This window comes from Rutidosis leptorrhynchoides, chromosome 6, assembly GCF_046630445.1.
Source record: "Rutidosis leptorrhynchoides isolate AG116_Rl617_1_P2 chromosome 6, CSIRO_AGI_Rlap_v1, whole genome shotgun sequence".
Lineage (NCBI taxonomy): Eukaryota > Viridiplantae > Streptophyta > Magnoliopsida > Asterales > Asteraceae > Rutidosis > Rutidosis leptorrhynchoides.
This window is the reverse complement of record NC_092338.1, coordinates 151378638-151395286: the sequence shown is the minus strand read 5'-3', so window position 1 is coordinate 151395286 and position 16649 is coordinate 151378638. Positions and strand designations below refer to the sequence as shown.

The window sequence follows — 16649 nt, the reverse complement described above, 5'->3', positions numbered from 1 at the left end:
CGCAAGGCGCAAGGTACCTTGCGACCTTGCGACCTTGCGTATTCTTCTAAAAAAAATCACGGTTAAATGACATGTTTAAACCCGTCACTCCACACTTTCATCCGACTTCGCAAACACGCAAATAAACAGTAACACAGGGAATTCGCAAAAACGCAAGCACAAACGCAAACCCTCTTCATCGCTTCCATTACTACTACCAGATTCTCCTCCTTCATCATCTCCACCACCACCTAACCCCTCTTGCCACCACCGTGACCTCTTATTCTAGCCTACAAGCGTTTACACGAAGTATTAGGGTTTTCACGCAAAATAAATCGGGTTTTCACGAGGTAATCAAGCTAATAATCAAGGAATCAACCTCTCTACGATGGCGAGCACCCAGGTTAGTGATTACTTTGTTATTTATGTGTGTTTTATCGGTTTATTTTGGGTTCGATGCGAATTGTATAAATGTGCACACCAACTGCTCGATGAAATGTCTCTTCGAGGTGTATTTGTGTTTAATGAAGTACAATCGTTGTTTTATGACATGCAACTGTATTTTAGGTTATATGTTCGAGTGAAACATACATAAACTGCTCGTAAAATTATGGAAATTAATTAGACGCAAGGCCTAGTTTGCGTGCTTGCGTACGCATCGTTAGTGGACGCAAGGTTATATTTGCGTCCTTGCGTGTCGCCAGAAACATGTCTTTGAGTCCTTGCGTTGGTCTATTAAACGGACGCAAGTTTTATCTTGCGTCCTTGCGTCCTTGTACTTTCTGCTGATTTTAAAGTTACTTATGCAGGGATTTGTGGAATGAAAGTTAACGATGAAGAATAAGTTGAGCGTTATAGGGGATGTGAAGAAGGTCATGACTGAGAATCAAATTAAAAAGTTTAAAGAAACGTGTTTTGGTCCATGGTTAGATCTAGAATACTTTGGTAATGATCCCGGGCTTGTACATTGCATGCTTCAACGGAAGAGTGTGCGGCCGGAAAGACTGGATAATGTTAAGTACCCCGATGAGCATGAGGATATATGGTTTCATTTTCAGAACAATTTTTCGATTAGATTTGGTCGCCGTGAATTTTGTCTTGTGACGGGTTTTTTGTTTAGTAGCCGGACGGACATGGCACATTACATCCCGAAGAATTATGACGTCCAGACCGCACCTATTAGACGACGTTTATTTAAGGGTTTTAAAGATTCTCAAAATGTTTTGATTAGTGATGTTGAAAAGATGCTTTTAAAATCTGATCACAGCCGTATTAGTGACGATGATGTGGTGCGATTAGCAATTATCTTGATTGTAGAGAGAGGTTTTATGGGTAAACAAGGGATCCATGTTGTGAATAAAAAGTTTTTATGGCTAGTCGAAGAGTTATCGCGTGTTAATCAGTACCCATGGGGGTCTCGTATTTGGGAGCCAACTTACGAAGCGGTTAGTGAAGGCTTTGTTATTCGTGAAAGCCAATTAGAGAGTGGAAAGGCGTACACTTTGACGGGATTTATGTGGGCTTTCAAGGCAAATGGTTGAATATTTGTTATTTAATGTTAATATTTAAGATGTAACATAAATTAAATTAATTGTTTTTTTATTTGTAGATTTGGATTCTCGAGTCTTACCGTCGTACCATTAAACCGTTTGCAAAAAAGACTGACAAGAATGGAGTAACGAGGGCTCTTTTTTGGAAGCGTTCATCTGCCGAGTCATTTGGAATGTCTGAATACCTTAAACTCCTACATATTCAGGTTAGTTACATTTTTAAAATGTTAGCCTATCCTAAATTGTTGCATAGTTTATCTGTTATCTGTTTACAGACAGGTTCTGGTATGGGCGCAAGGTATCCCTTGCGTCCTTGCGTGTGTTTTTATGTAGACGCAAGGTGGACCTTGCGTCCTTGCGTGTGGTTTTGTTCCTCAACGCAAGAGTTGTTTGCGTCCTTGCGTACACGGACGCAAGCTTTTCTTTGCGTCTTTGCGTATTGGTTTCTGCTAATATTCTTATTTGATAATTAAATAATTAATAATTAATTGTAGGATGAGTGTCCCAAGAAAAAGAGACCTTTTCGTGGTCTGCAGTCAACTGAAACAGAGCAGAGTTGTCAATGGTGGATTCAGAGTGACGTGTACTTTAGAGGAGGAAAGGTACCAGAAGATGAGATCGAGGTTGAGGTCCAGGATGATGAAGTTGATACAGATGATCCAGTTGTTGATGGGTCTGAGCAGACACACCACAAGCATTCAACAGAAGATGTTCATACAGAGGGCCTTCACGATGTACACAATTTACATCGTATGTTAGAGTTGTTGACAAAGCGGGTGGACAAACAAGAGAAAGAGTTAATTGATTGCAAAAAACTTGTTATGCAACACGAAGAACTTTTATCGCAACAACAGCAACAATATCAGGTACATTGAATTGAATTGATTTATGTTGATTTATTTATTATTATTTTGGTATTAATTGAATTGATTTATTGATTTATTTATTACTTATGTTATTTATTGTGTTTAGGATGATGATATGTGTTTCAATCGATCTTTGTCTGATAATGAGACTGAAAGGCCGTCTCCAATGCACATTCGACGTGGAATCAGAGAAAGAAAGCCAACTGGTGTATTAAGGTCCCCATTCACAACACCTGGGTACAGAAAACCCATTGAGAAGGTACATCCCATCAAATTAAAAAAGTTGTATGTTAAATTATTGCAATAAACAATGGTTATTTAATGTTGTTTTCTGTTACTGTCTCGGACGCAAGACATGCCTTGCGTCCTTGCGTGTCGCAAGAGTGTTCTTGCGTCTTGGCTTCTAGGCACGCAAGGTTGTACTTGCGTCCTTGCGTGGGCTTGTCGCAAGGTTGAGTTTGCGTCCTCGCGTATGGTTGTTTACTAAGTTAGCATTTGTATTTTACTCAGTTGTCAAAAGATGTGATTGAGAAAGTGGAAAGCATGAATGTTGTAAAGTTAGGGACTGAAGAAGATCAAGGTCAACAACAAATTAATGAGGATGTGGTACCCATGGACACAGATGCAGCAGCAGAGGTGAGTTTGGCTGGCGCAAACAATCATTTGCGTCCTTGCGTCTGTTATCTTTTAGGCGCAAGGTTGTTCTTGCGTCCTTGCGTGTGGTGTATTCCACACACGCAAGATTATGTTTGCGTCCTTGCGTCTGTTTGAATTAATTTATATTAACCGTGTTTCCCATAATTATTGTAGGTTAGTGTTGATAAGCAGCCTGTTAAAGTGACTAAGAGAAAAAGAAAGGAACAAGCTTGGGCTACTGAGGAAGAAATTTGGGGGATGATTGACAGGTTTATAAATGATCAAGGAACTCTCCAACCACCGCCACCTAATGCCTGGAGAGATGGTAGAAAGCATGCAGGTCCAGCAAAAGATCCAAAAGACAATGATTGAGAGCAAGCAAGAGACGTGTTGCATGTTCATCTTTCAAAATGAGCAATTCATTTTTATAAATCAAGAGTTTTGGCTTCGATTACTGGCATTAGGGCATTCTGGTTATTTGGATAACTTGGTAAGTTTGTAAGTTTGTTATTTTGTTATTCTTTTGTTAATTTTATATAATTTTATACAATTTATAAATTATACTAAGGTTACACTGTATATGTTAACTTGTTATATTTATAGCAGATTGACGGCTGGGCTACATTTCTGTTGAGATATCGTCAGAGATTTCTCCCCCGAGCCAGTCAAGTTTATGCCACTCCTGAGTTTCCAGCTGAGATGCTTAAGGCTAGTTCTAGATGGACTATTATGCCACTGGGATTCCTGAACATGTTTGAGAGGTTCAACACTTATTTTGACAATACTCAGAAGGAGGTGGGCACACATGAGGAATCTACAACAGATGGAGAGGGAATTATTGGCCAAAATCTTCCAGATTACATGTGCTTAATTGGACTTGGAGACGGCAGTGTTGACCTATATCCATCTTGGGCTGACTGTGATCAGGTAAACACAAGAATTTTCACAGCATTTGTTGTTCTGGAGCAGACGCAAGGACATTCTTGCGACCTTGCGTCTTGGTTACTGGACGCAAGTTCCCCCTTGCGTCCTTGCGTGTCTATGTCGCAAGGTCAACCTTGCGGCTTGCGTGTGTTTTTGCTACGCAAGGTTTATCTTGCGTCCTTGCGTCCCGTTGTCGCAAGGTTGACCTTGCGCCCTTGCGTATGTTTTGGGTGTTCGCAAGGTTTATCTTGCGTCCTTGCGTCTGTTGTTTTGTTTTAACCTTTCTGCATGTCTGTTACAGGTCTTGATCCCAATACATTTTTATGACGAAGAACATTTCCTGCTGCTTCAGTTGAAGTTAGAAGAAATGAAGGTTTTTGTGTACGACAGTTTACCTGGATGTGTCAGTGAAAAAAAAACTTGACGCAGTTTTCAAGATTTTGGGTGACAACTTGCCAGTGTACTTGAAGGCGATTGACTATTTTAACAAGACGCAAAACTCCCAAATTGTCGGATACTATGAAAATAAAGAGAGTGTGGAGTTGATGATTGAACCTGGTCCCGTTGTGCCAATGCAGACTGGTGGTCATGGTGATTGTGGGGTTTGGGTGTGCATACATATGGAGAGGATTATTTATGGAAGGGAGGAGGTTGACAACATTGGAGTTGCTAAAAAGGCTGCAGAGCAGTATAGAAACAGAATGGCAAGGACGTTTTTCCGTGCACGTTTTGATACACAAGAACCGCCTCCACCAACTCCACCAGTAGAGATTCAGGTTGATTGATACATTGTAAGTAATAGGTAGCAGGTCTTGTATGAAAATATGGTGTAAATAGGTTGCTGGTAAATTCACTTTTGCAACAGTTGTATTTGACACTACACGCAAGGACGCAAGCTTATGCTTGCGTACGCAAGCTTAGATTTGCGTCCTTGCGTGTATATATTTTTGGGTGTTTTTTGTACGCAAGCAAGATTTTGCGTCCTTGCGTGTGTATACTTTTGTCTATCTTGCGTACGCAAGCAAAGCCTTGCGTACGCAAGCAAATCCTTGCGTACGCAAGTAAAGCCTTGCGTACGCAGTAAGTGATTTGCTTCCTTGCGTGTGTTGTAAAACAAATTACATTTATTACATAAAATAACACAGTAGGTACCTAGAATACAAGGGAAATACAACAATACATTACAACTAACGAAATCCAACAATAAGTTAAAAATAAAATTGACATTCCAAATGTGATAGTGTTACTAATTATCGCTCCCTAAATTGCACGTTGCATAAAACTGAGACTGATATGCCTTAAAAGCTTCAGCATCTGTGGCCTTTGATGTTTTGCGAGGGGTATATAAAATACTTATTAATTTTAGCAGGAAATACTATTAAATACGATACAATTTTACACAAGATATTTATTTATTTATAGAATGGATATACTTAAACCTTGCTACAACACTTATAGGCAGTGTACCTAATCGTACAGTAGTGTAGTTTTTAGTAAGTCCGGTTCGTTCCACAGGGAATCTTTTTTAAACAAAGCTCAACGCTATATTAGTTTACTTTTATAAAAATACAAATATATATATAAGTAATATTATTATTATAAATGGGGCTTTTTACCGTTTAATGACCGGTTTGTCGATTTTAAAACTTTAGTCGCAGTTAAAACCTAATGTAAAATATTAAATAAATAAAAGACTTAATTTAAAGCGTAAAATAAATAACGATAATGAAATTGCAATAAAAGTGCGATAAAATAAAATTGCGATAATTAAAAAGTACGATAATTAAAAGTGCGATTAAATAACAATAAATAAAAGTGCGATAATTAGAAGTGCAATTAAATATAAAATAAAGGAAATTAAATATGAAATAAAAGAATTATGCTTATTTAAACTTCCGTAATCATGATGTTTGACGTGTTGATTTTAGTTTTATGCCCATGGGTTAATTGTCCTTTGTCCTGGATTATTTAATATGTCCGTCTGGTTTTTGTCCATAACAGTCCATCAGTCATAAATATAAAGTGCGAGTGTCCTCGTCAAATTATCCTTATACCCGAAGTTAAATATTCCAACTAATTGGGGATTTAAACTGTAACAAGATTTTAATACTTTGTTTAATAATTACACCAGGATGTCGACTGAGTGTAACCCAAGGTTTTAATATTTTGTTATCAATTATACCAAGTGTCCTTTGTACATAATTTCACCCCTGTTTTAATTATTCTAGTGGCTATTAATCCATTCCCGTGTCCGGTTAAATGAACGATTATTCGTACATATAAATACCCCGCCCATCGTGTCCGATCGAGTGTATATGGTAATTTATAGGGACGCCCAATTGTAAATCTTTATATTAACATTAACAAACTATCATTTAGTTAAACAAATATAAAGCCCATTAATAGCCCATAGTCTAATTTCCACAAGTGTCGTTCTTTTGTCCAAACCCCAATTATGGTACAAGGCCCAATTACCCAATTTTAGTAATTAGCCCAACATCATGATTACTTCGTTTTAAATAAGCATAATAATAACTTAGCTACGAGACATTAATATAAAAAGGTTGAACATAACTTACAATGATTAAAAATAGCGTAGCGTTACACGGACAGAATTTCGACTTACACCCTTACAACATTCGCTAACATACCCTTATTATTAGAATTATAATTAAAATTAAAATATAAATTATAAATACATATATATATATATTTTACGTATGAGGAGAAGAAGAAAAAGGATGATTTTTACGATCAGAATTCGGTTGGCTTTATAGGCAGTTTTTCATTTTGGGGCTCCGCGACTCGCGGCCAATTTTGCCTTCAAACTCCGCGAGTCGCGGAGTTTACTTTTACAGCTCATAGGAGTTTGGCTCTTTGTTTACCGACGGTTTAAATATAAATATAATATATTAAATAATTATAAGAATTATTTAAATATTATATTATATTTATGTGCATAGTTGACTTGTAATTTTTAGTCCGTTGCGTCGAGCGTTGAGAGTTGACTCATGTCCCGGTTCCGGATTTTCGAACGTCCTTGCGTACAATTTAATATCTTGTACTTTGCGTTTTGAATCTTGTACTCTTGTAATTTCGAGACGTTTCTTATCAATAATTGGAACCTTTTTGATTGTCTTTTGTACTTTTGAGCTTTTTGGTCGTTTGCGTCTTCAATTCGTCGAATCTGTCTTTTGTCTTCACCTTTTATTATTTAAATGAATATCACTTGTAAATAGAACAATTGCAACTAAAAGCTTGTCTTTCTTGAGGAATAATGCTATGAAATATATGTTCATTTTTAGCATTATCAAATATTCCCACACTTGAGCGTTGCTTGTCCTCAAGCAATATCGTCTTGAAATACTAGAATCACTTCTTTATTCTTCACACTTTGTACATCAGTGATTTCTATACGGTGGTATGAACAATGGTAGTAACGATATGGTTTACAGTCCCACATGACTATAAAAATTTAGATCCATTAAGAAAATTGGATCTTTATGAAAACATTTGATCTTTTGAAAATTAAATCTAGTTTTTACCCTAGATAAGTTTTCCGGGATAACCCTTTACCGGTGTTTGCAAAATATTTTTGTGGGTTTGGTGGGTTTCAGATTTGAAAATTTTAGCTCAAAACTTATGGTTTTGTGTCACCCACTTGCTAACCTTGTATTTGGAAAGCAACACGTCCAGTTTACTTGTCCCGTATATTACCTTTCGGTAAACTACCGTCCGGTTGTAAAGGAAAGCGTTGAACAAGCAACTGTTAAGGCAATGTCCCCTGACATGCTTTTAATTATGGTCTATAACGTGTCGGACGCAATTACTATCCTTGGTAGGAGCAATAGTAAAGCTCACCCTTATGATTTTTCGGTATGGCACAAGGTCCTGTCTTTGACCACTATGCAACCACCGTTCTTACGGTTGACACCCGATTTAGTTCAGGTGACCTAATGAATTCCAGGTGAATTCCTAGGATTTTACGTTCAATGGTAATGAACGCATTGAAAATAGGGTTTTCAGAAAACAAATCGGTTTGTAATTTTGATCAAAATATTTTCTCGTTTAAGCTCGAGTTTAGATATCATTGAATTCCATGAGTTTGAATTCTCAATCTTTAAGGTCAATCTCTAGGATTGAGTAATATCAGTCTTAAAAGCTGATTTTTAATCTTTAAGGAGATTATCCTTTCTGGGGATCTGATTTATTAGTCTTATCCAGCTAATTTGCATGGTGCCCCCCCATTGTACGAGATAAATCCTTCTCATGGTTAGGATAAATCTGACCACTTGGCGACCCTGTTTAATGCTGAGGTCTGTGGATTTCCTGCTGATTTTAGTGATGACTTTTCTAGATTTTTCGTCAACCTACAGCTGGTCTGGACGACAACTTCATGACCTAAATCAAGAAGCGCGTTTCTTTTTCGGAAGACTTTACTTCCTTTTAATGATGGAATTGATTCATCGTGTAGATCCATCTCTTCTTTTCTTTCATCGGGTAAAACAGTTTAGTTTAGTCCAAAGCAAAAGTATTTTCAGTTATTTGTTACAGATATATGTGACATATGTTTAAGATAACTTGGTAAATTTTCCCACACTTGGCTTTTATTTTCCTTTTTATCGTCCTCTATTCCATTTTAAATGAATTTTAACATTTTGGTTTGTTTCTCAATTTATGTCCTTTTTGAGGTAACAATAATTTCGGTGTTAAAACCTAGTTTTATCGTTTATAAATATGTATAAACATGATTTTTAGTTCATTTAATTGAAAATTTTGAAAATTTTTACTAGAATTGGGTAGTCAGTATATAAGACCAGGGCTGTTCTTTATTATCAGAGAGCACTAGATTCTAATACAACTACTGCTTTACTAGTATTTTTAATGGTAACCAAGTGTATAAAGTAAAAATTTTTAAAATCCGAAAGAATTTAACCCCTTCCCACACTTAAGATCTTGCAATGCCCTCATTTGCAAGAAATCAGTAACAATTTAAATTATTGAGGGTGATTTGTGTGAAAATGATTAAATTTTACCAAAGTTTCCAAATATATTGGCGTTTGTTTGCTGAATGATAAATGGTGCACATCATTTGTTCATTCCGTCTTGTTGTTATTTCACATATATTTTGCATCTTGTCGTCAAAATTAGTTGCTTTTGCTGAACTTAATGCCAGTCTTTGAAAATGCGTTGTTTTACCCTGTTGTGTACATAAGATAAACTACAACCATATATACATATTTTTGAAGTTTGGTATATTACCCCACATTCAAAAATTATTAAAATCTAAGAATAAAAGTTAGATAATTATAAAAATGATTACAATATTAACAAAAGTATTAAACATATCAATAATTACAAATTACAAAATAAATAAAACTAAGTATACTAGGGATGATACTGGTACCAATAGGGGTTCCAGGCATAACCATAGGTGCTATAGAATGCTTCGGCAGGGTCATACGTAGGATACGGTGGCTGCATCTCTATAGACCAGGGAGGGAAGATGGGTTTTGGTGTAGGAATATAGTTTCTACCTATATGTTGGCAATGAGCTATGATTTGGTTCTGATGAACTTGCCAATCTTCAAATGCTCTCTGTCTAGCATTTTTGTATTCCTGAGAAGCTATAAACCTTTGCATTTCTTGCATCTCATTCCCCCCTCCTACATTACCTTGCTGTTGGTTTCTCTCCACCTGTGGATGTCTACCATGGTATCGTACTGCGGCATTATTTCGCCTCTTCAAAACTTTCGCACCATGGTATACATTTAAACCTATAGTATCGCGGGGTTCCGGTTCTTCTACTAATAATCCCCCCCGACTTATATCCACACCGAGATATTCACCAATCAAAGTAATAAAAATACCACCTCCTATTATGCTATGCGGTCGCATCCCCCGAACCATAGCTGATAAATAATAACCCACACAATATGGTATACTTACAGCGCTTTGTGGGTCTCGAATACACATATGGTAAAACAAATCCTGTTCATTTACCTTTTCTTTGTTTTTACCCCTTTGTGTAATCGAATTAGCTAAAAACCTATGTATCACTCTTAATTCGGCTCTATCTATATCCAAATAAGAGTAATTTCCCCCTTTGAAACGGTGATGGCTTGTCATTTGACTCCACACACCGTGTGTATCAAAATTTTCATCTATCTTTCTACCGTTTAGTATCAATCCTCTACAATCGGCAGACGCTAACTCCTCAGGCGTATATATACTTAAAGCCTGAGCCATGTCCAGTAAAGACATGTGGCGCATCGAACCGCCTAACAAAAATCTAATAAAAGAACGATCGGTTAAACTAGCTACCCGATCATTCAACTCTATACTACATAACAATTCTTCACACCATACTTTATATACAGGTCTACGTATGGTGAATAAATGTACCCAGTCATTAAAAGAAGAATTACCATACCTCTGTACAAGTAATTCCCTAATTGGCCCGACCAATTCTATAGCTTCTAAGGGTCCCCATTCTATGACCCTCGGTACCTCAACAACCTTAGAATGAAGAGTATGCAAACCCCGTTGATATTTTGGATAATCTATCCAAAGTCTGTCAAATCTCAGGTTCGGGTGCAACTCTTCCAAGTGCATATCGGAAAAGGTCATGACTGGATGAGGTATATCCTGCTTGTAGTAGTTATCCACCTCCTGTTGTTCCACATTCTCAGCAGGAGCATTGCGGGCTTGGGATGAAGATTCACCCCTTTCAGTCTGCAAAACACATCAAACACAAATTTTGTGCATACAAATATGCATTAGTGTCAGCAAAATCATCAATCAAAATAATTACAATGACATTATCAATTTATATCAAACTTAAGCTTATTTTCATATTTTCATTAAATCTACACTTTTTCAAATAAGCATATACGAAAATGTTCGCCAAGTTCATAATCATTCAACTCAAATAACATGTCAAAATAATCATTACTAGCAATTAAACAAGTCTCAAATGGCATTATCTTTCAAAAATCAAGTTCATGAATTTTAGACTTGAAAAAGTCCACTTTAATTCTCAAAATCATGTTTAGGCTCAAAGTTTGGATCATTTAACTACCTAGACATGTTACACTACTCAATTTAGCAACAATTCATGACAAAAATTGGCCATAACCTGTTTATATCAAAAAGCCCCAAATTTGCTCAAGAACACAAACCCTAGATTACTCAAAATTTGAAGTTTAAGGCTTCTAATCATGTTAAACAGCATCAATCTAGGTTATACAAGCATAATACATAAACAATTTAAGCCTAATTACACTAAAAAGCATCAAAATCAAATTGGGGAAAAAATTGCTCAAGAACACCAAATTTCGGATTAAATGGTGTTTAGGTGTAGAAATTTACCGTTTTTCTTGAGTAATTCCTAGATAGCATCCTTCTCAACATGATTTTAGTAAAAGATTTGGTGATTAACGGTTAAAAATTGTGATTTTTGGGGTTTTTTCTCGGGTTTTTTCTCGGGTTTTTTCGTGCAGAATTCGCAGTATGTTTTTGATTTGGGTTGGGACTGATCTGTTATGCGTTTATATTTTTTTTTCTGTATTTTGATCCCACCGCGACTCGCGGTGAATTACTCTTCAAACTCCGCGAGTCGCGGAGTTTGATATATATATATATATATATATTTTTTTTTATAATCATTAATTTATAAAACAATTAATTACTTAATTTTAAAATTTTGTTTCCTTTGTTATTTAGGACGAGGTCGTTTCGAATCGATGTCCTAGTCCGTCCCTCGACAAAATTTTAAAATTTGTCTTTTTGTAGCGATTGTTTTAAAAGCTAAGATTTTTGGGTTTTTTCAATGTTTTTGGCATACTTTAATTCAATAAGATTAAAAATAATGATAATAAAAGTTCTCGTCCCTCCCTCGGGTAAAGCAATTTCGGTTCAACGACCTAGTCTTCAACTTACGACGAATTTTAAAAATCATATTTTTAACTTAATGAGATAAAGTAAATTTTTATTTTTAAATTCACACAACTTAAATATAAAATTCAAAATTAATATTAAAAATTCACACCAAACTTTAAATGCATAAAATTAAAAATTCATACTTTAAAAATTCACACCAAACTTAATTTAAAAATTCATATTATAAATTCACACCAAACTTATATTAATTTTTCAAATATTTACAATTTTAAATATATTGTTTTTACAAAGTTTACAATATTAATTTAAGATTTAAATATTAATTTTAAAAACATGGTAAAAATAAAATTAAAAATCTTTTTGTCTTTTTATCCCACTTTAATTAATCAAATATTATCAAAAATATGCGCCCCTCTTTTCGGTAAAGTAATTTCGGTTCCAAGACCTAATTTAACTCATGACGAATTTTTGAAATATTTTGGGTTGATTGATTAAAGATATTTATACCTTAAGAATAAACGTTAAATTTCGCAGTGATGTAATAAATTTTTGAATGATATCAATAATTTCGGTCGCCAAACCTAATTTTATTCAATACCAATTTAATACTTTTTAGCGAACAAATTAGCGTTTATTATCAAAAGGTTAAAAATAAAAATAAAAATAAAAACTGTACAGACATACCTGTGAAATAGATTTCTTAGTTATATGATCTATCCCATTCATAAGATAGTCGGTTTAATTGGTTTTCCATGGCTACATAGGCGTAACCTCGAGCATTCAGTGTCTTTTCTTCTAAACATATGAACGGTCCGTCTCTGCATAAAGTAACAAATTCGGTATTTGAATAGGTTTGATTATTTGAACATTTACCTCCATGTGACCATTTTCCGCATTTGTGACATCGTTCTAGGTGTCGTGCTCTTCTTTTCGCTGCGGATTTTGATTTTCCTTTACCAAATTGTAACTTATTATCTTCGCATCTGGATTCTTTTCTAACTCCGTCCATTCTTTCTCTGATTACTGATACTAATTCACTCGGGAGTATGTCATTATTACGTTTAGTGATCAAAGCGTGTAGCATTAGACCATGGTTTAGTTCACAGGCAGTCTTCATTTTGTAAAAACCTAAAAAAAATAAAAATTCAAAATGGGGGGAGAAGACTAGTTCTTTAGGGTCTGCTAGGGAAAGACCATTCGGGTTCCATTTTCGAGAACTACATGAAAACAGACAATCTAACTCTAACAGAAATACATATTATCCTTTAAAGACTTGATTCTCCCCACACTTAGTTAGCTGTGGTGTCGAAATTGTGATTAACTTCGTTGTCGACTTCCATCGGACCATGTATGTAATGTTTAACTCTGTGACCATTAACTTTAAATTCAATCCCATTTGAATTTATTAATTCTATCGTTCCGTATGGGAAAACTCTTTTGACCATGAATGGTCCAGACCATCTTGATTTCAATTTTCCAGGAAATAGCTTGAATCGTGAATTGAAAAGAAGAACTCTGTCTCCTTCTTTAAATTCTTTTGAACTTCTGATTCTTTTATCATGCCATTTCTTCGTTCTTTCTTTATAGATTAACGAATTTTCGTATGCTTCATGTCTTAATTCTTCTAATTCGTTTAGTTGACTTAATCGTAGACGTCCGGCTTCATGTAAATCAAGATTACATGTCTTCAAAGCCCAAAATGCTTTGTGTTCAATTTCTACTGGAAGATGACATGCTTTTCCATAAACAAGTCTAAAAGGTGTGGTTCCAATTGGAGTTTTGTAGGCTGTTCTAAAAGCCCAGAGTGCATCCTCCAATTTAATGGACCATTCCTTAGGATTTGATCCTACGGTTTTCTCTAGAATACGTTTTAAAGCTCGGTTGGTATTTTCAACTTGTCCACTTGTTTGTGGATGATATGCGGTGGAGATTTTATGAGTTACTCCATATCTTTTAAGAACTTTCTCAAGTTGATTATTACAGAAATGAGTACCCCGATCACTTATTAAAGCTTTCGGTGTTCCAAACCTTGCAAAAAGACGTTTTAAAAAGTTGACTACAACTCGTGCATCGTTAGTTGGGAGAGCTTGTGCTTCCGCCCATTTAGATACATAATCAATGGCTACGAGTATATATAGATTATTATGAGATTTTGGAAATGGACCCATAAAGTCAATACCCCAAATGTCAAATACTTCACATACTTGGATGATATTTTGTGGCATTTCATCACGTTGACTTATTTTTCCGGCCCTTTGACATGCATCACAGGATTTGCAAAGAAGGTGTGCGTCTTTGTAAATTGTAGGCCAATAGAATCCAGCTTCATAAACTTTTCTTGCTGTTAGTTGAGGCCCATAATGCCCTCCTGTTGGTCCTGTGTGACAATGGTTTAAAATTTTACTAGCTTCATCTCCAAATACACATCGGCGTATTATTCTATCGGGACAACTTTTAAACAGATGTGGATCTTCCCAGAAATAGTGTTTTATATCACTGAAGAATTTCTTTCGTCTTTGGTACGATAATCCTTTTTCAAGGAATCCACAAACTAAGTAGTTTGCATAGTCTGCAAACCATGGGATTTCTTTATAATCTATCTTCAATAGATATTCATCAGTAAAGTTGTCTTGTATGGCCGATTCATTTAGAACTTCTAATTCGGGATTTTCAAACGAGAAAGATGATCAGCGGCGAGATTTTCTGCTCCTCTTTTATCTCGGATTTCAATATCAAACTCTTGTAAGAGTAAGATCCAACGGATTAATCTTGGTTTAGCATCTTGTTTTGAAAATAGGTATCTAAGAGCAGAATGGTCGGTATAGACCACCGTTTTTGCTAGAACGAGATATGATCGAAATTTGTCAAAAGCAAAGACAATAGCAAGGAGTTCTTTTTCAGTAGTTGTATAGTTCGTTTGTGCTCCTTGTAATGTCTTACTAGCATAATATATAGGTTGAAATCATTTTTCAATCCTTTGTCCTAAAACGGCTCCCATTGCAAAATCACTTGCATCGCACATTAGTTCAAATGGTAGATTCCAATTTGGTGTTATCATGATCGGTGCATTAGTGAGTTTCTCTTTAAGAATATTAAAAGATTTGATACACTCATCTGAAAAGATGAATGGAGCATCCTTTTCTAGGAGTTTATTCATAGGAGTGGCAATTTTAGAAAAATCTTTTATGAAACGTCGGTAAAAACCGGCATGCCCTAGAAAACTCCTAACTCCTCTAACATTGGTGGGATGTGGAAGTTTAGCAATTACATCTACTTTAGCTCTATCCACTTCAATTCCTTCTTTTGAAATTTTATGTCCAAGAACGATGCCTTCTTTAACCATGAAATGGCATTTCTCCCAATTAAGTACTAGATTTGATTTTTCGCATCTAATTAGCATTCGTTCCAGATTAACTAGACATGATTTAAATGTATCACCGAAGACTGAAAAGTCATCCATGAATACTTCCATGCATTCTTCTATCATGTCGTGAAAAATCGCCATCATACACCTTTGAAAGGTTGCAGGGGCGTTACAAAGTCCAAATGGCATGCGTTTGTAAGCAAAAGTACCATAAGGGCACGTGAATGTGGTTTTCTCTTGATCTTCGGGTGCTATTGGAATTTGAAAATATCCGGAAAATCCATCTAGAAAACAATAGTAACTATTTCCGGCTAATCTTTCCAACATTTGATCTATGAAAGGTAAGGGAAAGTGATCTTTTCTGGTGGCGTCATTTAATTTTCTATAATCAATACATACACGCCTTCCTGTTACAGTCCTAGTAGGAATAAGCTCATTTTTCTCATTTGTGATGACAGTCATGCCACCCTTCTTAGGCACGCATTGAACTGGGCTTACCCATGGACTATCAGAAATTGAATATATCAAACCTGCATCTAGCAGTTTAATAATCTCTTTCTTAACTACATCTTGCATATTAGGATTTAATCTTCGTTGGCGTTGCACATACGTTTTATGACCTTCTTCCATAAGGATTTTATGTGTGCAATACGAAGGACTTATTCCTTTAATATCATGAATCTTCCATGCAATGGCTGGTTTATGAGCTTTCAACACAGAAATGAGTTGTGATTTCTCATTTTCAGTAAGAGAAGACGATATTATTACAGGTAATTCAGATTCACCATGTAAATAAGCGTATTCCAAATGGTTTGGAAGTGGCTTTAACTCTAATTTTGGAGGTTCTTCTATCGATGATTTGTATCGATATCTGTCTTCTTCTTTTAGCATTTGAATTTCTTCTGTAGTTGGTTCATATCCATTAGCTATAAGTGTAGCTAACATTTCAGCTTCATCAATTGGTTCATTACCTTCTCCTAAAGAACATTCTCCTGTTTCTTGTAATTCTGGAAATTCTTCTAATAATTCTGCATGTGCATCTATAGTTTGAATATAATAACATGTATCATCTGCAGATTGTGGTTGTTGCATTGCTCTATCAACTGAAAAGGTAACACTCTCATCCTCTATACTTAGGGTCAGTTTCTTACCGAACACGTCTATCATTGCTTTAGCCGTGTTTAAGAATGGTCTTCCTAATATGAGAGGAACTTGAGAATCTTCTTCCATGTCCAAAACAACAAAATCTACTGGAAATACTAAAGTACCAACTTTAACTAGCATGTTCTCCATTATCCCTCTAGGATATTTTATTGATCTATCGGCTAGTTGTATGCTTATTCTGGTTGGTTTCAATTCTCCAAGGTCTAGTTTAGCGTATAGTGAATACGTCATTAGATTTATACTAGCACCTAAGTCTGCCAATGC

General features: G+C 35.6%; 1 protein-coding gene across 1 annotated transcript; it reads left to right on the top strand.

Annotated features, from left to right (window-relative positions):
• Positions 1-1702: 1702 nt before the first annotated feature.
• LOC139854164 (uncharacterized) lies at positions 1703-2404 on the top strand. The gene is made up of 2 exons (XM_071843486.1): positions 1703-1735; positions 2024-2404. The coding sequence occupies exons 1-2, from the start codon at positions 1703-1705 to the stop codon at positions 2402-2404; spliced, it is 414 nt and encodes a 137-aa protein (XP_071699587.1).
• The last annotated feature ends 14245 nt before the right edge of the window (positions 2405-16649 follow it).

Bases quoted from the DNA above. Each gene is read 5' to 3' on its own strand.
- LOC139854164 (XM_071843486.1), top strand. From the start codon at position 1,703: ATGTCTGAATACCTTAAACTCCTACATATTCAG. The intron at 1,736-2,023 runs GTTAGTTACATT...AATTAATTGTAG, and splicing joins TTAAACTCCTACATATTCAG to GATGAGTGTCCCAAGAAAAA.